At 40.9% G+C, this 22,500-nt stretch overlaps 2 protein-coding genes across 2 annotated transcripts in view; one reads left to right on the top strand and one right to left on the bottom strand.

Moving 5' to 3' along the window:
• Positions 1-19,372, top strand: part of LOC132139434 (limbin-like) — a 30,894-nt gene extending 11,522 nt beyond the window's left edge. Inside the window, exons 11-21 of the mRNA XM_059547784.1 lie at positions 1-122; positions 6,722-6,866; positions 7,685-7,846; positions 7,927-8,162; positions 8,610-8,793; positions 8,874-8,963; positions 9,046-9,255; positions 10,157-10,317; positions 16,767-16,845; positions 18,073-18,212; positions 18,368-19,372. The exon at positions 1-122 is cut by the window's left edge and continues 48 nt beyond it. Of these exons, the coding sequence (XP_059403767.1) occupies positions 1-122; positions 6,722-6,866; positions 7,685-7,846; positions 7,927-8,162; positions 8,610-8,793; positions 8,874-8,963; positions 9,046-9,255; positions 10,157-10,317; positions 16,767-16,845; positions 18,073-18,212; positions 18,368-18,509 (1,671 nt within the window). The 3' untranslated portion in view covers positions 18,510-19,372. The remainder of the gene's footprint in view (positions 123-6,721; positions 6,867-7,684; positions 7,847-7,926; positions 8,163-8,609; positions 8,794-8,873; positions 8,964-9,045; positions 9,256-10,156; positions 10,318-16,766; positions 16,846-18,072; positions 18,213-18,367) is intronic.
• Positions 19,373-19,693: 321 nt separating this feature from the next.
• Positions 19,694-22,403, bottom strand: LOC132139436 (serine/threonine-protein kinase 32B-like). The gene is made up of 4 exons (XM_059547786.1): positions 22,286-22,403; positions 21,337-21,462; positions 21,139-21,258; positions 19,694-19,825 (listed from the first exon to the last, which is right to left on the bottom strand). Exons 1-4 carry the CDS (start codon positions 22,304-22,306, stop codon positions 19,742-19,744), a joined length of 351 nt encoding a protein of 116 aa, XP_059403769.1. The 5' UTR covers positions 22,307-22,403; the 3' UTR covers positions 19,694-19,741.
• Positions 22,404-22,500: the final 97 nt, after the last annotated feature.

Below are 22,500 nucleotides of genomic sequence, written 5' to 3'. Positions count from 1 at the left end.
CTGCTGGCCGAACGACACGTGCAGCGCCGCTTCCTGCTGCAGAGTTTCCAGAGTCTTCAGGCCGTGACGAGTGAAGCATTCAGCAGCAGCGCGCGACGCATCAGAGATGCACAAACACACGGGTACATCTGACACGCTACATACTACATTACACACTACAACCTCACCATCACACATTACATACAACACCATGTCTTTCTAAAGGTCTACACTTCGTGTGTTAAAATGAGAGGATTTGTGAGCATGCAAATTTCAGCACTGCTGTAAGTGGATTCTAACTTAATCTCCTCTGATTGGCCATTGCTTACCAGAAATCACTAGCTATGCCTGTGATTGGTTACATTTGCGCAATGCTTTAAATGTGTTGTAAATAGAATCTGCCTATGCTTGCATATGTAAATCTTTTTTAAAGGGGTCATATGATGTGATTTCAAGTTTTTCTTTCTCTTTGGAGTGTTACAAGCTCTTGGTACATATAGAAGATCTGTAACATTGCGAAGACTAAAGTCTTAAATCCAAAGAAATATTCCTTATAAAAGTTAAGTCAACCACATTCTCCTAAAACACCTCATTCTAACACGGCCCACATCTCTACGTTACCGAATGGGAAGATTTGTATAACACCGCCCAAATGTTCACGCAAAGAAAGAAGTCGTACCTTATTCTCTCTGTTGCCTCCGCCATGTCCTGGAGACGACGTGTGTTTCACTCGGAAAGTGACGCTACTTGTTTGGTTTTCCAAAAGAGCAAACGACTTGAAATCAGTGGTTAAGTTGTATTTCAACAGAACTACAGTTGTATCCAGAACATTTCAACCCAAATATTCAGCGCATTTTACGAAGGACCAGGACTGTTTCCTGTGAGAGTAGAGTACAATGCTGGTGTCTGTTTCTACAAAGTGGGGCATTTCCAACTTTGCAAGTTGCGTTGGATAAGTGTCTGCTAAATAGCCGTGTTTCCGCTGTCGAGCTTAAACCGGGCGTCCCAGTGCGTGCCAGGGCCAGTTGTGTTTCCACTGTCACTTCCGGGGCTTGATCGTGCCTCGCCGGGGCTTCCTCGGGGCCAACGGCCAGGGTTTTTTGGCCCGACGAAAACCTTGGGCCAAAGCGGGTCAGCTGGGGCTAGAGGAGGGGTTATGAACAAAGAGGAGTTTCTCCACGTCTGGAGAGCTTCAGCACCGCGGATCATTTCAGAAAGATAACAGCTTTAACACAAGCATTAAAGACTTTTCTAAATAAGTTGAGCTCAAAACTCACTCTTATTTAGCAGAAAGTGTTTGAAATCACTTGATCTGATGTGGATTATAATCACTAAACAAGGCAGAAATATTTATAAACGATGCAAAAGACTGTGCACGCTGGGCATTAACATTACCATAGTAAACATGGTAAATGCAACCAGGAGAGATCAGACGTCAGCTTCTTATTCTCTATCACAATCGTGTATTTATTTAGTAACTTATATTATCTGTCATAAGTCTCGTCTGGAGAGTTTAGCTCCACGTAGCCTATCATAAAAATATAATAATATTTTTGTTCGGGAGCTTTTATAAAAACAGAGACATTATAATTCATTCTAAATGTGGCTACAAATAAACAGAAACCGACTCGACTGAAGCAGGCTATTATCATAAGCGTTAAAAATAAATAAATAAAATAGAAATAAATGTACTTCTGTGTGATAAATTTTGAGTCCTGATAAATTAATTCATTATGATCAATGTATCTCTTATTCTATATTAAAACATCGATGCTTTTGAATATGAATATTTAACAAAGCATAAAAACAAACGGCCGCTTTTATCATGTTCGTTTTGTGATCGCGCATGTTACAGTGATTTATTTCTTAGTTTTCTGATAACTTCCCTTTGTTGGTGAAATGATGAGGTTGCATGACGTTGTTCTGGGAGGCGTGTTTTAGTGACGCGCAGCGGAGCTTCAGGCCGTGACTGTGGAAACCCTGCGCTGTTCTGGCCTCGTGCTTCTGGCCCGGGACTATTAGCCCCACGGCCCGCTTTAAGCCCTGGCTCGCACTGACCCCACAGTGGAGATGCGGCTGATGATTAAATGTAAGAGTAATGCAAGGACAGTCTGGTGCTTCTGTTAGTACTTTTTCAAGAGTTTGCCACTGATGATTGAAACATGAGTTTTGAGTAGTGCTTGTAGTTTGTTGTTTCTCCGATTACAAATGCAGACATGGTTTTATGTTTATGCAGTGTGATACGCAATGCGTAAGTCATAATAATCATCATTATGTCCCCACTGGATGCAGCAAATGGCTCGTTTGTAATGGGTTTTACTGGTTTTGTCTCGTCGCGTCGGGACACACATCACAGTATCAGTGAGGAGCGTAACATTTCTGTCACACACTTGAGGCATTTGGCCAATCACAACACACTGGATATCTGGCCAATCAGAGCGCACCTTGCTTTTCAGACCGATGAGCTTTGTAAAAATCTATGCGTTTCAGAAGAGAAACCATAATGTACAGTTTGTGGGAAAAAATTTTTTTTTTTAAACTTAAACTGCATAAACACATTTCATTACACCAAACACAAAATAATGTTCATTTTAGCAATGTCTGAAAATATTAAATTTAGTTGTTCTTTCTGCTTTTGTGCCACATATAAGTAACAATTTATATGTTTAGACCTTTTATGGTTAGATATTTATATTTTGCGGGAGTCCCGCAAATCATTTTATTCTCCCACACACACACACACACACACACACACACACACACACACATGATCTACAATCAGTGTTGGGGGTAATGCATTACAAGTAACGCGAGTTACGTAATCAGATTACTTTTTTCAAGTAACTAGTAAAGTAACGCATTACTTTTTAATTTATAAGAAAATATCTGAGTTACTTTTTCAAAAAAGTAACCCCAGTTACTTTGTATTCCCATTTTTTGACTGACAAGCCTCTTGTTCCCATATTGGGAGAAATCGGAAGTATGGAGGCGTTGTGTGCGCTGTGTGAACATGTTACTGTAGTTCTAGACTAAATGTGAATGTGCATTAATTCATCCCACTCACAAAAAAACAGATTTAGTATTCATCAAAATTAATCAAAACAGTGAAATGCAAACTCAGAATATGACGCAAACCTGCAATAACTAAATATATTAAATAACACAAATGTATCTATTCCCATTTTATTAACAGTGTCTTTGCTGCTGACCTTTAATGATCCAGTATTAAAAAATGACTTTAGATAAACTAACAATTGTGCTTCATTGTTTTTTTTTTATTGCTGAAGAGTGTTGAACCTTCTTCTCCTGTGTTCTACTGTACAGACCTGAATTTACTTTTCCTTCAGCCTGAGGTTTATTCATTACACTTTTTGGTGTGAAAGGGCTTTTACATTTGCTATAAATAGAACTTCTTATATTAAAAACAATCAAGCCCTGCTCATATTTAAAAAGTAACGTGAAAGCAGAGGTGGAAAGAGTACAAAAATATTCTACTCAAGTAAAAGTACCATTACATTAATGAAATTTTACTTAAGTACAGGTAAAAGTACCAGTCTAAAAATCTACTCAAGTAAAAGTAAAAAGTAGCTCATTTAAACTTTACTCAGAGTAAAAATTACTTAGTTACATTTTAACAGTGGGAGGGAGTCAAAATGGGACAGGCCAAGGGTGTCAAACTCAGTTCCTGGAGGGCCACAGTCCTGCACAGTTTAGATATAACCCTAATTAAACACACCTGATCCAGCTAATCTAATCATTTAGGTTTATTTGAAAACTACATGATATGTGTCCTGGAGCAGGGTTAGAACTAAACTCTGCAGGGCTACGGCCCTCCAGGAACTGAGTTTGACACCCCTGGGATAGGTCTATTAATCTCAAACTAGTTGTTTTTAATTAAAGGAATCAGTTATTTAGAATAATAAAACATTTGGGCTGTTACCAGGCAAATCAGTATCAACAAACTCATCTTTTAATGCAGAGGAAATGCAAAAGCTTCATTGGAAGTGGCATTTAGATCTATTACACTAGTGCAGGACAAGAATGCATTTAACCTGCAGTTACAAATGCATGAATAATGTTTTGATATACAAAACATAAAATGTTGAATACTCATTTGAAATTATAAGAAATTAATTATTTAAAAAAATCAAAAGATACTTTAAATGTGATATTAAAATGGCCAGTATGTGTCAGCAAGTCACTGTTAATAAGTGAGTCATTGCGATTGAACCGAATCATTTAAACGGTTGATTCATTCAGGAACGAAACACTGTCACGTTGCTCAGAGACGCAAAACTGTGCTTTGGTGGCTGTGTTTGGAATTATTTTCTGTTGTAGAAATAGAGCTAAAAAAGGCAATATGGTGTCTAAAACGCAAGTCTCTTAATTAACTTGTTTACTGAATAGGGTGACCACCTGCTAATAAGCCCAAGTGGGGACAAGGGGTACGTTTCTGAGGGACAATGTGGGACACCCCATGGGCAGACTCACTGATAGTGGTTTACCCATTTCTAGCACATACCACCTTACATGGTATATTAATAATGCCCTATTCCCCTAAACATGTGTAATTCCTGATGTATGCTCATGACAGAATTGACAGATGCACTTCCACTTACGATTTACTTTAGCTATTTTATTAATTTTTCATTACAATTTATTCACTTTAAATAAATTATAATATAAAATTATAGGATTAAAATGAATTGTAGTAGCTCAACACCACAGGAAAAGTAAAAAAAAAAAAGTCTGACATCACAACTCAAGGGAAGGGAATTCACTCATTCACTAATCCCTATATAGTGTATGGCATTGAGTTCACTATATCAGGAAGGAGTGAATAAATAAATAAGTGAACGGATTCGGACAGTGACGTATAACCTACACTGCGCGTGAGACTTGGAGCTGTTGCAAAAACATTGCCATGTATACTTTTATATTACATCTACCTAATTTTAGAAAATAATACTAATAGCAATAATACTCAAAATTACTTTATATTGCAGTTATACATACCTCCCGCGTCAGCTTTGTGGTTTCATCGATAGTATATAGTAATAATATATATATATATATATATATATATATATATATATATATATATATATATATATATTGTAATGCTTTGTTCATAATCATTAATTGCTATTAAAATAACGTACTGAGAACAAAAATAAACACACATAAACGTTCATAATTATGTATTTATTACTTTTAGTATCTTGACACTTGCTCAAGCAGTGTTTTGAGCTCAGATAAGATGGTTGTTGAGCGTCCACAGGCGACTGTTAATTTTACATCGGAATACACTACCTGTTATTAACGGAAAAATGTCAATTATCCACCAAATTATCATTTTTGTAAGTTAACAACGATGCCACCTCAGTAAATTAGTGAAATAGTAAACTGAGTTATTGCCTACATAACATATTTTAATATAAATATAATGTAGGAAAAACGTTAAAACAGAAATAATAAAGATGTAAACTTCATCTCTCATTCAAACTCGCTCGCTCGCTCTCGCAGTAGCGTGCTGAACTGTCAAGTAATGTTCGTTTGGCTGCCTGGGGCTCGAGGATATAGAGCCATCAACTTCTTTTGAGCAAGCATTGATTTTGCATGACACAGTCTCAATTTGCGGGACGCATGAATTGGGCTTCAAACGCTGTGCGCGCACGCGCTACGCGGGACGGGTGGTCACCCTATTACTGAACTGTTATATATATGTATGTATATATTCATGATGATTTTTGGAGGAAAAGATGGCATTTTTTTGTGTGATTTTGATTTAATATATGAAATTATATAAGTATGTGAATTTTCTGCCCCTATATCTTCAATTTTGTGATCATTCTAAATGCATTTTAGGAGACTGAATCACACAGTGAAAGAACGCACTATAAATGCGCGCGCACATCATTAAAACAAAAATAGCACACTCCTCACCACGGTCTTTTTGGCTAATTTGTGCAAAACCTCTTGCTAAAATGTCAAAGCTTCATTTTAACCACCAATGCAACGATGCAATTATTTAGCTTACCTCTTCTTGCGAAGGGTTGATGTCTTGTCGAGATTTTATAAGCTGCTAGTTTGGTCTTCCTAGGCAAGTACAGCTTACACAGCATAATAGAGCATACATATGGCCAGGGGTTCACTTCATTTCCTTCAGTTAAACTTCAGAATATGACGGGGTTTCGTTTTCAGCGGTGTCTGCACCACTAACGCCTGTTTTGACCGTCTGCATCTTTCTTGTGATCTTAGCGCCAGTTTGCCCTCCTGCCCATTATTTACTGACGTAGCTTCCAGGGAGCGATTTATTTATTTTTTTATTTTTTTACTCGGTAATTAATGTGTTTTAAAATGTAGCGAAGTACAATACTTCAAACAAAATATACTTAAGTAAAAGTAAAATTACAGATTTAAAAAAATACTTTAAAAAGTATTAGTACACAAAAAAGCTACTCAATTACAGTAACGCGAGTAAATGTAATTCGTTACTTTCCACCTCTGCGTGAAAGTAATGCAAAAGTAATGTAACACATTACTTTCCATAAAAAGTAACTAAGTAACGTATTTAGTTACTTTTTTAGGGAGTAACGCAATATTGTAAGGCATTACTTTTAAAAGTAACTTTCCCCAACACTGTCTACAATATTACTGTACTCTCATCACTTGTGTCTCACTATACACTTTTTCTTTCCTTTAGAAAAGATATTTATTGTGTGTGTGTGTGTGTGTTTAGGGAGTGTAGTTTCTCCCAACAGTGTTTGGATGTTCATCTGGAGATTCTGCGGGTCAAACAGAATTTAGAAGAAAGCGTGAGTCGCGAGCGCAGCGCCATCCGCTGTGACATCATCAAGAAGAGACGACAGCTGCTGTCTGAGAAGGTGTGTGTGTGTGTGTGTGTTTGAGCTGTTAAGGTATAAACCTGTTAACTCTGAGATTAAATAAGACACTCATAAAGTATGATATATTGAAAATATGATGATAAGCACCTCCAATTGAGCAAGAATATGCAATTTGATGCAGTGAATTCTGCTGCTTGTAATGTAAACCAGTGAGATCTTTCTAACAGTAGAGCAGAAACTGATATAAACCGATGTAGATATGAGTCTGTGCTCTATATCTCCAGTGATGAGATGAGATGTAAATGATCCGCACATATAACACAGTGATGGAGAGCTGAAGAAATCAAGGCTCCTCAGAAGATGTGAGATGTTCTGGAGGCTTGTTCATTCCTCCGCTGAGGAACAGTGAAAGTAAAGCTTCTGGAAACAAACGCTCCTCAAAAGATCCTGAGGATCAGATTTGAGACTCTAAAACATGATTGATGGAGAATCAAGTAAAGCTGAGCTGCTTCAGTCCAGTAAGAGTTCATCTGGAGATATTACTGACCTGATCCAGCATCTGGTCTGGATACGTACTGGATCCGGGTGACTGCAGTGACCCTCTGATCTGGACACAGACTGGATCTGGTGGCTACGGTGACCTCGGAATAAGAGAGAAACAGACTAATATTAGCGTAGATGCCATTCTTCTAATGATGTAGCAAGTACATCGGGTGTTATGGGAAGTGTAAAACACCCTGAACTCTCAGTCAGAGACGGAAGACATGAGATATTGAGTGTGACAGCAGAGGTTGATCGTGTTGATCGTTCGGAGGTCTGTGGTTGTGATCATGTGACTGTATTTCTCGCTGGAGCAGGTGTGTGAACACTGGCATCAGCTGCAGGCGGTGAGCGCTTCCTCTGATGTCACGGTGGAGCAGTACCTGCAGAAATGGACGGAAATCCTGATGTACCAGAGCAATGAACTATCAGAACTCATCAATCACCTGGATGAAGAGACGGCAGGCAGGACACGCAAGGTACTGTGGGATATGAGCGTGCTGCAGGAGTGAGGTGTGTGTCTGTGGTGTGACTCCTGTGTGTGTGTGTGTGTGTGCAGATGAGTCTGTGTGTGCTGCAGACTTCACTGGCGGAGCTGAAGGTGCATGTGTCTGCGTGGTGTCCAGGAGCTGCGCAGCTGCTGCCGCAGACGGAGGAGGTTCAGGAGCGTCTGCAGTGTTTGGGGAAGGCAGCGTCCCGCGAGCTGCGATCCGCTCAGAGCTGCATCCGACAGCAGCAGCAGCAGGAGCTTCAGCAGCAGCGCAGCATCAGAGACGCCTGCACAGAATACTGCAGGTCTGCTTCACTGACACATTAGTAGACTTCTTATTAACAATTAGACATTTCTGTACTTTTGCATTTTCTGTTTTCATTTTAATTATTCGATTTCATTTAACAGAGTAATTTTTTTTTTTTATGTCTAATATCTAAATCTTTTTTACATTTTTATTTCAGTTTTATTTTATTAGATAGACTTAATAAAATTATGTAAAATAAGGGTTTAAGTTGAAAGTAGGTAAATAACTGTATTTGAGTACAGTAAATGTTTATAACAAACAGTGGTTTGTGGCTTTAGTTTACTACAGTAACCCTGGACTGATGCAGTTTAGTGTTAAATCATTCTAGTTTCTCACTCATACACAATCTGCTGTCGTCCTCCTTGTGTTGCGTAGAATCTTAAGGCAGAATAAATATATTTGACCATGTGGGTTAGGTAACACATGAGACGTGTGTGTGTGCCAGCTGCGTGTGTGCGTGTGTGCGCTCTCTCTCGTGTGAGCAGAGTCTGCGTCTGCAGCTGGAGTGTGTGAAGGCTGCGTGTCGTCTGGATCGCTGTCTCGCTCTTCCACACGCTGTCTGTGAGCTCAAACAGCACGACACTGACCCCAGTGACCCCACCGAGACCCCTACAGATGAGGAGACGGAGGTGAGCGCTGTGGAGGCTGTGCAGAGCAGTGAGTGTGTGTGTGAGTGAGTGTGTGTCTGATGCCTGATCTGCACCTGCAGAGGTCAGAGGTCACAGAGCTGCAGTGTTTCCAGAGGCGTCTGCAGGAGCGGCTGCAGAAGAGCTACACACAGAGCGACGCGCCGCAGCGGGTGAGAGCCATCACACAGATCACATGAGCAGCACACACTCAGAGTGAAGTGAAACACCTGTGTGTGTGTGTGTGTGTGTGAGGCGTGGCACGAGGCGAGTGTGTTTCAGGAGCAGCAGCTGCGTGTGTGTCAGGAGTGTGTGGCCGTGTTTGTGGCGTCGCTGCAGTGGGAACATGCAGAGAAGAAAACTAAAGTGACGGAGACACACACAGCCCTACTGCAACTACAAACACTCCTGAGACCAGAGATACTTCACACTGACATCACACACACCATCAACACACACCGGCTGGTGAGCGCGCACACACACACTCTGACCCGTCCTGCACGTCAGTGTTTGTGCGGTTTTATCTTCTGTGGGTTGTTCAGTTGTGCTTTAGTAGTTTTTAAAGTGCTATAAAACAGCAGAACAGATATTAATATTCTACTAGAATGCTGGATCTCCTCCAGATTGATGCGATGAGTTTAGTCAAAGTGGTTTGTGTGTTTGTTAACTGGTTGGTTCACACAGAAATTATAGTTCTGTTATCATTCATTCACCCTCATGTCGTTCCAAACCCATAAGACTTGAGTTCATGTGTGATCTAGAAAACCCAACACATGGTGAAATTGTACCTTTTTAGTTTTGATACCATATGAAAGCTGAGTTCAAACCCCTTTCAAACCTTTGAAAGCTTAGCTTGAACATAACAAAAGTTATGGCTATCTCAAAATCCCTGTTTTTCTGCAATAAACAAGTGAATTTTGCCAAGATATTTTTAGAGATGATAGACAAGATCTTGTAGAATAATAATTGATTGAAACCCTAATTTTGACAAGTTACAATCTACTTTTGAAATTTCCTGAAAACTTCCCAGCATGCATCATATATGTAAACTCAACTGAATATATTTTAATGAAAGCTGCGCAGATTCTGTCCTTCCTCCAGTCCAAGTAACCAAAAATATTCACTAAGATCATAAAAGCACTGTAAGATTAATCCTCATGAATCAAGCTCTTTAACTCAAATTTTAGAAGATTGCTTTACATGATGAACTGAATTAATTTAGGTTTTTATTCACATAAAATCACCTGTTTACCCTTTATAGTCTTTTAGGATCTTTCTTTTGCTTGCCTGGACTTTCATTAGTCTCGTTTTGATTCTGATGTTCCTGTCGAGTGTCACAAGTGGAAACATCTTTATCTCTGTCGAGGCTCTTGAGGAGGCGGAGCTCCGGCTTCAGTGGGAGGAGTCAATGGGTGGGCGGGGCTGTGTGAGCTCAGATGATGAAGAAGAGGATGTGTTCATGGTGGACGGTGGAGTCGCGTCTGTCCTGCAGGAGGCGCTCTTCAGGAGGCAGCGTGTGATTGACAGGTGCAGCTCACCATTATACTGATTATTTGTGTGTGTTGCCCGGTTCACTCCTGCTGTTAACATCCGTCTCAGCTGATCTGACTCTGTTACATCAGATTAATTCATCTGTTGTAAAATTCATCATTATTCTTGTAAAGCAGGTTGTGTAGAGTCAGAATCAGATTCTACATACAGATGAATGACAGACAGACAGAGACTCATGTCGCTCAGGGCAAACACACAGTAAGAATCTCCGTCTGTCAGGAGGATTGATGGACCAATCACCAATAACTCTGGACTATCAACGTCATGCTCCCTGATAGCGGATGATTGACAGCTGAGTGGGCGGAGTCACTGCTGATCATCAGTGTAACATGACAGGAGTCACTGCATAAACTACTGAGACTAGCATTATAAGCTGCTTTTCTGTTTGTTTTTTTCTTTAAAGGGTATGTTCAGCCGGTGTAAAATTTTAATTCATCCATCTTCTACTCACCATCGAAGCATCCGAGGTGTGTGTGACTTTCCTCTTTCAGAATAATCCATTCAGAGTTATATGAAATATTGTCCTCTCTCTTCCCAGTGTTTTATTGGGGTGAGCGGGTGTTTGTTGTCAACAGTTCAGAAGACGTGAAATAAAGTGCACAGATCTGTAATACCATGTCCCTCACACGGCTCCTGGGGGTGAATAAAGGCACCCTGTAAGATTCAAGATTTTTATTCGTCAAATACACAATTATATATAGCATATATAACCAGCATTGAAATGTGAGTCAGGTCCGCTCCATGGACAGTGCAATTATTAAAGAAAACAACACAGATGAAATATACATAAATAAAGCTATGAAAGAATGAAATAAAAGTAAACAATAAAATATAAGAATAAAATATAAAAAGATGTATATTGTAGAATTAAATATAGAACGCAAAATAATGTGCATGAAAGTAAAGTGTAGTCTTAAATATTAAGATACACAGGAATGTACAAGAGGCAAATGTGCAAACAGGTTGACACTGTCAGTATGTCATGTGAGGTAGTGAATGATGAATATCTTACTGATAAAGTGAACATTAAGTGGAGACATGAAGATGTTAAGAGGCTGGTTTTGAGTTTAGGAGCCTGATGGCCTGGGGGAAGAAACTCCTCCTGAGTCTCTCGGTTTTTGCCATCAGGCTGCGGAAGCGCTTACCAGATGGCAGCAAAGTGAAGAGATGGTTACTGGGGTGGATGGAGTCTTTGATGATTTTAGAAGCTCTGCTTCTGCAGCGTTTGAGGTAGATGTCCTGCAGAGAGGGCAGAGCAGACCCGGAGATGCGCTCAGCTAAGCGCACAACTCTCTGCAGGGCTTTGCAGTCTTGACTGGAGCTGTTTACCGTACCACACTGAGATGCACTGAGTCAATACACTTTATATAGCCCCAGAATAGAAAGCTTTCAGGATTGCTAGTGAGACCCTGAATTTCCTCAGCTGTCGCAGATGGTACAGTCTTTGCCTGGCTTTATTAACCTGTGTTTGAATGTGAGTAGTCCAAGTCAGGTCCTCGGAGATGTTTACACCAAGGTACTTGAAGCTGCTCACCCTCTCCATAGGTGTCCCGCTGATCATAAGAGGAGTATAGGGCTGCTGCTGTCTCTTCCTGAAGTCCACAATCAGCTCTTTAGTTTTGCTCACATTCAGAAAGAGACAGTTGTCCTGGCACCATGATGTTAATTTCTCTACCTCATCCAAGTATACGGTCTCATTATTGTTGTGAATGAGGCCCAGAACCACAGTATCATCAGCAAATTTGATTATAGATGTGGAGCTGTGCGAAGACATGCAGTCATGTGTGTAGAGAGAGTAGAGCAGGGAACTCAGGACACAGCCCTGTGGGGCTCCTGCGTTCAGGGTGATGGAGCTGGAGGTGTACTGGCCTACTTTCACCACTTGAGGTCTGCCGGTGAGGAAATCAAGAATCCAGCTGCGGAGTGAAGAATTCAGGCCGAGGTCTATGAGTTTAGAAGCTAGCTTTAAGGGGGCTGTAGTATTAAAAGCTGAGCTATAGTCAATAAATAGCAGCCTTACATAGTTCCTGTTATTGCTGTCAATGTGTGTGAGAGAAGAGTGCAGGATGTGAAAGATGGCATCACCTAGAAAGGACCTCTACATCCCTGAAAGACAGCGGAGACCAGGACAACTAGAGCCCCAGATACAGATCCCCTGTAAAGACCTTGTCTCAGAGGAGCACCAGGACAAGACCACAGGAAACAGATGATTCTTCTGCACAATCTGACTTTGCTGAAGCCTGGAATTGAACTACTGGTTTCGTCTGGTCAGAGGAGAACTGACCCCCCAACTGGGCCTGGTTTCTCCCAAGGTTTTTTTCTCCATTCTGTCACCGATGGAGTTTCGGTTCCTTGCCGCTGTCGCCTCTGGCTTGCTTAGTTGGGGACACTTCATCTACAGCGATATCGTTGACTTGATTGCAAATAAATGCACAGACACTATTTAACTGAACAGAGATGACATAACTGAATCCAATGATGAACTGCCTTTAACTCTCATTTTTGCATTATTGACACTGTTTTCCTAATGAATGTTGTTCAGTTGCTTTGACGCAATGTATTTTGTTTAAAGCGCTATATAAATAAAGGTGACATTGACATTGACATCTGTGGATCTGTTTGGGTGATGGGCAAACTGAAGAGGGTCCAAAGTATCCGGGATGGAGCAGCAGATGACGTTTTTAACCAGTCCCTCAAAGACCTTCATGACTATTGATGTGAGGGCAACTTGACGATAGTCATTCAGACAAGAGGGGTTATTGTTCTTAGGCACAGGGATGATGAAAGATTTTTTGAACAAGGTGGGAACCACTGATGTAGCAAGAGACTCATTAAAAATGGATGTAAACAAACTAGCGAGCTGATCAGCACAGGACCGCAGAACACAGCCAGAAATCCCATCAGGTCCAGCTGCTTTCCTTACATTCACTCGCTTTAGTGCCCTCCGAACCTCGTCCTCCGACACGGTGAATGCATGATGATCGCTGCTCTGACTGCTGCTTCCTGATGCACTGATCGGCAGACTCACACTGCTTGGATTGCTTTCAAATCGGCCGTAGAAAGTGTTTAGCTCGTCAGCCAGTGACGGATCTGCTCTCCCCTCTGCAGAGGATTTATTTCCAAAGTCACAGTTGGTCCTTAGTCCTTGCCACATGCATCGGGAGTCATTAGCTGGAAATGTGACTCTCCTGTATCTGTGTTTGGTGGCTCTTACTGCGCGCCGGAGAGCATAGCACGATGTTTTGTACTCGCTCATGTTTCCTGACAGAAGACCGGCGTTGTAAGCAGCAGTGCGTTTGTTTACTGCTGCACGGATTGATCTGTCCACCCACGGTTTCTGATTTGAGAAGGTCCTTATAGTTATTGTATCCGTAGCTTGTTCGGCTAGCATGTTTAGAAAGCTTAATGCTACATCCGTGAACTCGCTGACGTCAGATGAACTTGTCACCACCCTCTGCACCGGGGGATCCTGAACGAGCCTTTGTTTATATTCCGGTGTCAAGTCAAGTCTAGTCACCTTTATTTATATAGCGCTTTAAACAAAATACATTGCGTCAAAGCAACTGAACAACATTCATTAGGAAAACAGTGTCAATAATGCAAAATGATAGTTAAAGGCAGTTCATCATTGGATTCAGTGATGTCATCTCTGTTCAGTTAAATAGTGTCTGTGCATTTATTTGCAATCAAGTCAACGATATCGCTGTAGATGAAGTGACCCCAACTAAGCAAGCCAGAGGCGACAGCGGCAAGGAACCGAAACTCCATCGGTGACAGAATGGAGAAAAAAAACCTTGGGAGAAACCAGGCTCAGTTGGGGGGCCAGTTCTCCTCTGACCAGACGAAACCAGTAGTTCAATTCCAGACTGCAGCAAAGTCAGATTGTGCAGAAGAATCATCTGTTTCCTGTGGTCTTGTCCTGGTGCTCCTCTGAGACAAGGTCTTTACAGGGGATCTGTATCTGGGGCTCTAGTTGTCCTGGTCTCCGCTGTCTTTCAGGGATGTAGAGGTCCTTTCTAGGTGCTGATCCAGCATCTGGTCTGGATACGTACTGGATCCGGGTGACTGCATTGACCCTCTGATCTGGACACAGACTGGATCTGGTGGCCACGGTGACCTCGGAACAAGAGAGAAACAGACAAATATTAGCGTAGATGCCATTCTTCTAATGATGTAGCAAGTACATAGGGTGTTATGGGAAGTGTTTCCGGTTCCGGTTTACCTAATTAATGCAGCCTAAAAATCCTTTAACGGATTTGGATAATAAAAGCATATTAGTGTGTTATGTGTATGCCAGGTTAAAGAGATGGGTCTTTAATCTAGATTTAAACTGCAAGAGTGTGTCTGCCTCCCGAACAATGTTAGGTAGGTTATTCCAGAGTTTAGGCGCCAAATAGGAAAAGGATCTGCCGCCTGCAGTTGATTTTGATATTCTAGGTATTATCAAATTGCCTGAGTTTTGAGAACGTAGCGGACGTAGAGGATTATAATGTAAAAGGAGCTCATTCAAATACTGAGGTGCTAAACCATTCAGGGCTTTATAAGTAATAAGCAATATTTTAAAATCTATACGATGTTTGATAGGGAGCCAGTGCAGTGTTGACAGGACCGGGCTAATATGGTCATACTTCCTGGTTCTAGTAAGAACTCTTGCTGCTGCATTTTGGACTAGCTGTGTGAGGAAAATGGTGGCATGGTCCGATTTGCCGAAAGCCGGTAGTGAGCGAGCTTTGTAGGCATTCTTAAACTGAGTGTAGCAATGATCCAGTGTATTCGGTCCTCTGGTTGGACAGGATACATGTTGATAAAAATTAGGCATAACTTGCCTGAGGTTGGTTTTGTTAAAGTCCCCAGCGATGATAATAGCAGCGTCAGGATGTAGGTTGATGTTGCCGCTGAGCGCATCGTGAAGCTCAGACAAAGCCACACCCGGGGTCTGCTTGTGGTGGGATGTAAACAGCAGTTATGATGATCGATGAAAACTCCCGAGACAGATAGAATAGGCAGCAAATAATGGATAAATGTTCCAGATGAGGCGAGCAGGAGCACGACAGAGTGGACATATTCCTGGGGTCACATCATTTCTTGTTAATCATGAAACACACTCCTCCACCTTTGGATTTGCTGGCCTCGGCTGTCCTGTCCATCCGTAAAACAGAGAAGTTTTTAGACGGCGTTACAGCAGCGTCCGGGACCGAGGGCGTGAGCCATGTTTCAGACAAACAAAGGATGTTACAGTCCCTAATGTCCCATTGGAAACTTATCCTGGCTCTTAGATCATCCATCTTATTCTCTAGAGACTGGACATTGGCGAGCAGGATGCTGGGTAGAGGAGGACTGTGTGCTCTTTTCCTCAGTCTGTTGCGCATCCCAGCGCCTTTCCCGCAGTGTTTCTTGGTCCGTCGCCTCGGGTGGTTATTCAGGTGGCCATTGTTCATCTCGGAGTTCCGGAGAATATCAGATGGTCAGATGTGTTGAAGATAAAGTGTCCGAAAACCGGTCAGTGAAGCGGTGTCCAATGTCCAAAAGTGTTTCTTTGTCGTAAATGATCAGTGCAGAGGTTATGTGTGTAAAAAGAGAAAGCAAAAGTAGGTAAAAAAGTAAATAAAAACATAATCTAAGCGGAGTGACCTGGACGCGATCGGACTCAGGGGCGCCAAACCTGTTTTTGTTTTTAGTGAATCCTTGTGTTTTGTAATATATATATCCAGATTTTAAACATAATAAACCCTTTTTTTCTCACTTCTGCTGACTGTGGGAGATGGAAGATGTATGCGTCGTGTGTGCCTCTGGTGAATGTAGGAACAAAGAAAACATGATGAACTACATCCGCCTGCACGTCTTCAGTGTCCCTCAGTCAGCAAAAGTGAGGAAAACAGTGTTTATTACGTTTGATATCTGGATTTATATCTTACAAAAACACATGGATTCTCTACAGGGGGCCTTTATTCACCCCCCAGATGTTTTATTACAGATGCACACATTTTATTTCACGTCTTCTGAACTGATGACCATGAACACCTGCTTACCCCCCACTGAAAGACTTAGAAGAGCAAGGACAATATTTAATATAACTCTGATTGGATTATTCTGAAAGTCACACACACCTCCGATGCTTTGAGGGTGAGTAGAAGATGGATGAATTTCATTCTTGGGTGAACAAACCCTTTAAGACTGCTCATGTCCTCATCAAGTCAGTTTTATAAACGTGTAGACTGATCAAATTTAAGTTTGAAAAGCAATTTTAACTTCTAGACTGAGATCCCATTTACACTGAGACAGATCCTAATATCAGCTGTAAACAAACCATGAGGTGCAGACACACTCTTCTTCATCATCATCATCATCATCATCATCATCATCATGTGTAGATTCATGTGGAGATACTGACCGTGTGTGTGTGTGTGTGTGTGTGTGTGTCTCAGAGTGCTGCGAAGGAATCAGACACTCGAGCATCAACAAGATCAGCTTCAGCTGAAGAGACTGCAGACGTACTGCGAGCAGGTCAGCCGTCCGTCCGTCTGTTCTGTTTTCAGCTCGACATCACACATTCACACTGACTTGAATAATTATTTAGGATTATTGTGAGTCTCCTCATCATGGATGTCAATCTATGCGATGCTTGATAGGGAGCCAGTGCAGTGTTGACAGAACCGGGCTAATATGGTCATACTTCCTGGTTCTAGTAAGAACTCTTGCTGCTGCATTTTGGACTAGCTGTAGTTTGTTTACTAAGCGTGCAGAACAACCACCCAATAAAGCATTACAATAATCTAACCTTGAGCTCATAAATGCATGGATTAACATTTCTGCATTTGACATTGAGAGCATAGATCAATCTCATTTCAGTGAAGTAACTGTTAAATTGTAAAGTAAAAAATGAAATTAATTATTTTACACTTCACAAGTACTATCAATCAATTTAATTACTGTTAATTTTCTTAAATAAGACATCCTTGATGATGTACACAGCCTACAAATGTGACCTCGGGAGGAAAATTAAATGTACCAATTATCAGAATAATTAAAATGGTCAGTAATTAAATCAATACATAAGTTGAATGAATCCACTTAATTCACAGCAATTTCAAATTAGGGATGCTGTATTTAATATGGAACACAGTTTTGACACAGTAGATTTGTGAAATTAATGTTATGAACAATTTTGATATTTTAGAATTTGATATTCTGTTTTCATGGTATATAATTCATTATTCATTTAATTATATACTTTTATGTAACCATTTCATTGTCATTTATTATAGATTTCATCTGTGCATTTCATACAAGCAAACATGTTACATCTGTGTTAGTGTGTGTGTGCATTACATCTATGTGTGTGTCTCTCTCTCTCTGTGTTGGTGTGTGTGTGTGTGTTACATCTACTGTATGTGTGTGTCTCTGTCTCTCTCCGTGTGTGTGTGTGTGCTCTTGTTTTTGTATCATATCAGGACACAACTCTGTATAATGACATGGGTATGACACAGGTATTACAAGGAGAGGGTGACTTATGAGGACATAACCCATGTCCCCATTTTTCAAAATGCTTATAAATCATACAGAATGAGTTTTTTTGAGAAAGTAAAAATGCACAAAGTTTCCTGTGAGGGTTAGGTGTAGGGTTGGTGTAGGGCCATAGAATATACAGTTTGTACAGTATAAAAACCATTACACCTATGGGATGAACACACTTTACACAAAAACAAACGTGTGTGTGTGTGTGTTTTTCAGGATCTGGAGTTTACAGCAGCGTTGGTCAAACAGTCTCTGATGTCTGTTCCTGATCTCCACAAAGTCCTGCGGCTCCTGCTTCCTACAGTACCTGAAGGAGAACTGCTGTCACTCGTAGACGCACTAGGACCCAGAGCAGGGTAACACACACACACACACACACGCAGCACAAACAGGTGTGTGTCTGAAATGGATCTGTCTGATCTGTCTTCTGTAGAGCTGCTTACGCCTGAAGCTGAGTGTGTCTCATATCTGATGAGTTATGATCATGATTACTGTTGTTTTTGACCCGAAGGGAATCAGGAAGCTGCTCGTCTCTGGCAGACAGACTGAGACATGACGTGCTGAGCAGAAATCTGTCTGACGCTCCTCGAGACAGGGACAGAGACAGAGACAGGTCAGTCTTATCATCATTAGAAACACAAACCAGTGTTTGAGGCATTAACATAGACACTGACTACAAGAAGAAGAAACACTGAGAACATTCCCTGCGAACTCAGATTGTCACACACCCGCTTCATCCAGCTGTCACGGATCACTCCCATCATGCCATGTGTTGAGTGTGTGTGTTTATGTCTGTGTGTGTGTGTGTTCCTCAGGTTCCTCAAGAAGCGTCAGAAGCTCCTCGACAAGTTGTTGTCTGGAGCTGGACGTTCTGGAGTCGCTGAAAAGACTCCACGTAGACGCCGCCGCAGACGAGAACTTCCTGTGCCAGAACCTTCCGAGGAGACCGTGTCAGGGCCTGAGATGAGGGGTGGAGAGGAGGCGTGGCCAGAGACGAGGGGCGGGGAGGAGGCGTGGCCTGTTGGTGTGGCTCAGGACAGTCTTGTCTCTATGAGGGATTGTAGTGAAGGGGTGTGTCCTTGGGGCGTGGCAGCAGCTGAGGGGGCGGGGTCTCTGGGTGGTGCTCAGGGCAGTCTGGTGTCTGCGGAGGGGCTGTTTGTTTTCCACTGCGTTCCTCCTGCAGCCCAGCAGCACACGCAAACATCGCACTCACACAAGAAGAAACGCAACTTCCTGAACTTCAAGAAGAGCAGTGTGGCTCCCCAGCCAAACATGTGACACTACATTGCAAAGCATCATGGGACTGTAATTGAGTCTTTTGTGTAACTATTGTCCTTTTATCTTCAGCAGTACAATGACATCATCCAGATGTGAGTGTTTTTCCTTCACAAACATTCACTTAAATGATCAGGTCAGAAAGATGCAAAAACAAAAAGACCTTTGATCTGTAGTTTACATTCCTTTTTATAAATCAATCTTTTTATTTTAATCAACCATGATTAAAAAAAGGGACATGAGATAAGTTAAAACTGTTTTATTTCTGACACTTGGATTTGTCTGCCATTTGACTTTGTTTTATATGAACCAAAGACTCAGCCTATATGAAGGGATCCTTTATTTAAAAGCTTTGAGAAATATCATTAACTCTTCACAGACGGCTGAAACTGAGTGAATCGTTGGTCAGTGAAGCTCAGAGCTGCTGTGCTTCTTCATCTTCATCATCATCATCATGTTGCTGTTGTTTTGTCCATCACAGCGTTTATTTGCAGCTGGTTTTTCAGAAACCGAACGCCGCTGCTGCTTCATCCTGACAGACAGAGAGATGCTATGATTGTGTTCACATTTATTTAACAAAGATGACATCAGTTACAAACTGATCAAGACTTTAAATCAGACAAACGTACTTTTCTCTGTTGAAGGCAATGAAATCTTCTGCCAGCGAGTCTAAACTTCTCTGCATGTGCGTCGGCTGAGAAACAGACATATTAATAATAAGACCATCAGACTCAAGGTAATGTCTGAAAATACTCAGAATCATTCACTCGCCCTTGTGCCTCTGAACCGACTGACTTTTGCTCGGGTCTGATGTCTCACACTGGACAGCTTTCAAGCTTCAGAAAGGACACAAATTACCTTTAAAACGTCTGATGATGATCTGTGTGATTTAAATCATGATTCACTGATCATCGTCCTCTGTTCTGTGACCAACTCCAGATGAATAATTGAACATGATTACAATGCAGGTCTAAATTCACACTTTTACAAATGAAATTAGCAGAAAGCCTCAAATAAGTGAAGTCAGGACTATAAATGTTGCATGCACTGCAAAATATGAATCTTTTCTTCAGTATTTTTGTTTTGTTATCCAGTGCAAATGTCTAAAGATTCTTAATTCAAGATACACTTCCTGGAAAAGAACAATGAAGATAGAAAGTCTGTTTTTTTGAGGAACTCAAAATTAAATGCTTACTAATTATAATTTCCAATGAGTTGTTTTTCTTTTCAATCAAGTCGTTTTTTCATAGGCAGATATGATTTTGTTTTAAACAGAAACTCGCTTTATTTTTATCAGTTTCTTATAAAACAAAACTTATTATCTTGTCATTTTTCTCTTCCAGTAAATGTTATCTTGATTTAAGAATCTTTAAACATTTGCACTGGAAAACAAGACAGAAATACTGAGGAAGTGCATCATTTTATTTTGCAGTGTGGTCAGAAAGTTCATTACATATTCTAGTGTTTATGAGATATTCAAGCCATAAGCTATTATTATTATTATAATTATTATTTTTTTTGTAAAATGCTTTATAATCTAATGGAGATTGGTTAGAAGTTTTGCGAATACTCATTGTGTTCCTTAAACGAGGTCTTAAAAAAAGTCTTCAATGTATCTTCATAAAAACTGAAATGAAGATGTGGACTCTTGAGCAGCTCTAGAGACGCTCATATATTAGAGGGTTTACAGTCTTCTGTAGAGCTGTGTCACAAGTGAAAGTGATTATTTAAATGACTAAATCTTTGAAGAGTTTTTCTTCTTGTTTATTTTCTGTATTTATATAGCCCTACAGAAATAAAGCTGACTTCTCTTGGCATGAAGTGGTTTTTGTGAACTGGAACAAGTGATTCAAGTGTCAAACCGAATCAGAAATCACCATTTCTGCCATGAATTTTCTAGTAAGAGCTGAAAAACTCAGTGAATCATGGTGTGTACCTCGCTGGCTGCTGTGGTTTGGTGGTGTTTGTGGCTGTGAATGAATGTGTGTGTGTGTGTGATGAACGCACCAGCGGGTTGGAGGGTTGGTTTCTGCTCTTGGCCAGGCGTTTCTTCTTCTTGTGCAGCGGACGGGACTCCAGGATCATCTCCTCAAGCTCAAATGTGGGGTCGCAGTTCAGACGGCGCTTCTGTGACAGACAGAGAGATCCAGCAGCTCGTGACTCATGATGTTTCTCAGTGAGGGACGCCAGGCTAAAGACACTTACGTTTGGAACGAATCCAGGTGGGACGGATTTCTGCAGCACGGCATCCCAATCCACATCCGCCAGATACGGAGACGCCTGGACCTCAGACAGACTCGACGGGCGACTTGAGGGGTCTCTGGTTAGGAGCTGCACTCAAAACAGTCACATGATCAGTCTGGACTAAAAGTGCTGCTCTTTCTCAGTATTTTGTCTTGATTTTCAGTAGAAATATATTCAAATATTACTAAGGAATGAAAAAATGATTTGCTACTTTTTATCTCTATAACTTCTATTCTTGCAATTGCAAGTTTTTGTTTTGCAATTTTGTATTTATATGTTGCAGTTATGACTTTATATCTCACAATTCAAACGTTTTCTCTCAAAGTTCTGAGAGTACACATCATTCTTTTTTGTTTCCACCAAAGAATAAAAAGTTACTGCAAAATTTTATCTCACAATTAAAAAAATGTATCACAATTGTTCATATCTCAGAATTCTGCGTTTGTCACAATTTTATATCTTGATAAAATATATGTATAAAAGCATTTATATATAGATTTTTTCTTTCCTCAAGAAAGGTTGTGAGAAAAGTAAATTGCCAGTGTTTTTTTGTTTTTGTTTTTTATCTTAAGTAAGAAACAAGCTTGAAATGTTAATGGCATGCAAGATTTCCGGATGAAGTAAGTTTATACTTATAAACTTTATTTGATTAATTCCCAATAATCATTCAATCTGCATAGAGGCACATATGTGTTCTTTATGTAAAAAAATGGAACATGTCAAAGCTACAATCCGTTAAAGATAAGGAATAATAAAAAAAGCACTAATGATTCTACTGATTCCCTCTGATATTTCTCTATTCTCTTGTGTTATATATGTGCCCAGAGCTCCAGAATGCACAACAGTGGTCTTGTGTTTTCATGAACATGAGTGAACATTTCAGCACTCAAGTTCTGATGCAGAAACTCACACTGCGGATCAGATGCTTCATTCCTGGGCTCCAGATGCAGGAGAAGTGCAGCTGCTGGGCGTGGATGATGCTGAGGACCTCAGCCGCTGCTGTACTGGAGTGGATCTCAAATGGCCGCTGAAATGACACCAGAGAGACGCCAGACAGATGCCAGACAGACGTCAGAGAGACGCCAGAGAGACGCCAGAGAGACGCCAGAGAGATGCCAGACAGAC

Source organism: Carassius carassius, unplaced genomic scaffold (assembly GCF_963082965.1).
Source record: "Carassius carassius unplaced genomic scaffold, fCarCar2.1 SCAFFOLD_137, whole genome shotgun sequence".
NCBI lineage: Eukaryota > Metazoa > Chordata > Actinopteri > Cypriniformes > Cyprinidae > Carassius > Carassius carassius.
The sequence above is the reverse complement of the archived record's forward strand: the minus strand, read 5'-3'. Positions and strand labels throughout refer to the sequence as shown.

Coding starts and splice junctions, on each gene's coding strand:
- LOC132139436 (XM_059547786.1), bottom strand. CDS start 22,306: ATGAAGCATCTGATCCGCAGT. Junction 21,463..22,285: donor TGAAGCATCTGATCCGCAGT/GTGAGTTTCTGC, acceptor TTTTGAGTGCAG/CTCCTAACCAGAGACCCCTC. Junction 19,826..21,138: donor ACCAACCCTCCAACCCGCTG/GTGCGTTCATCA, acceptor TCTGTTTCTCAG/CCGACGCACATGCAGAGAAG.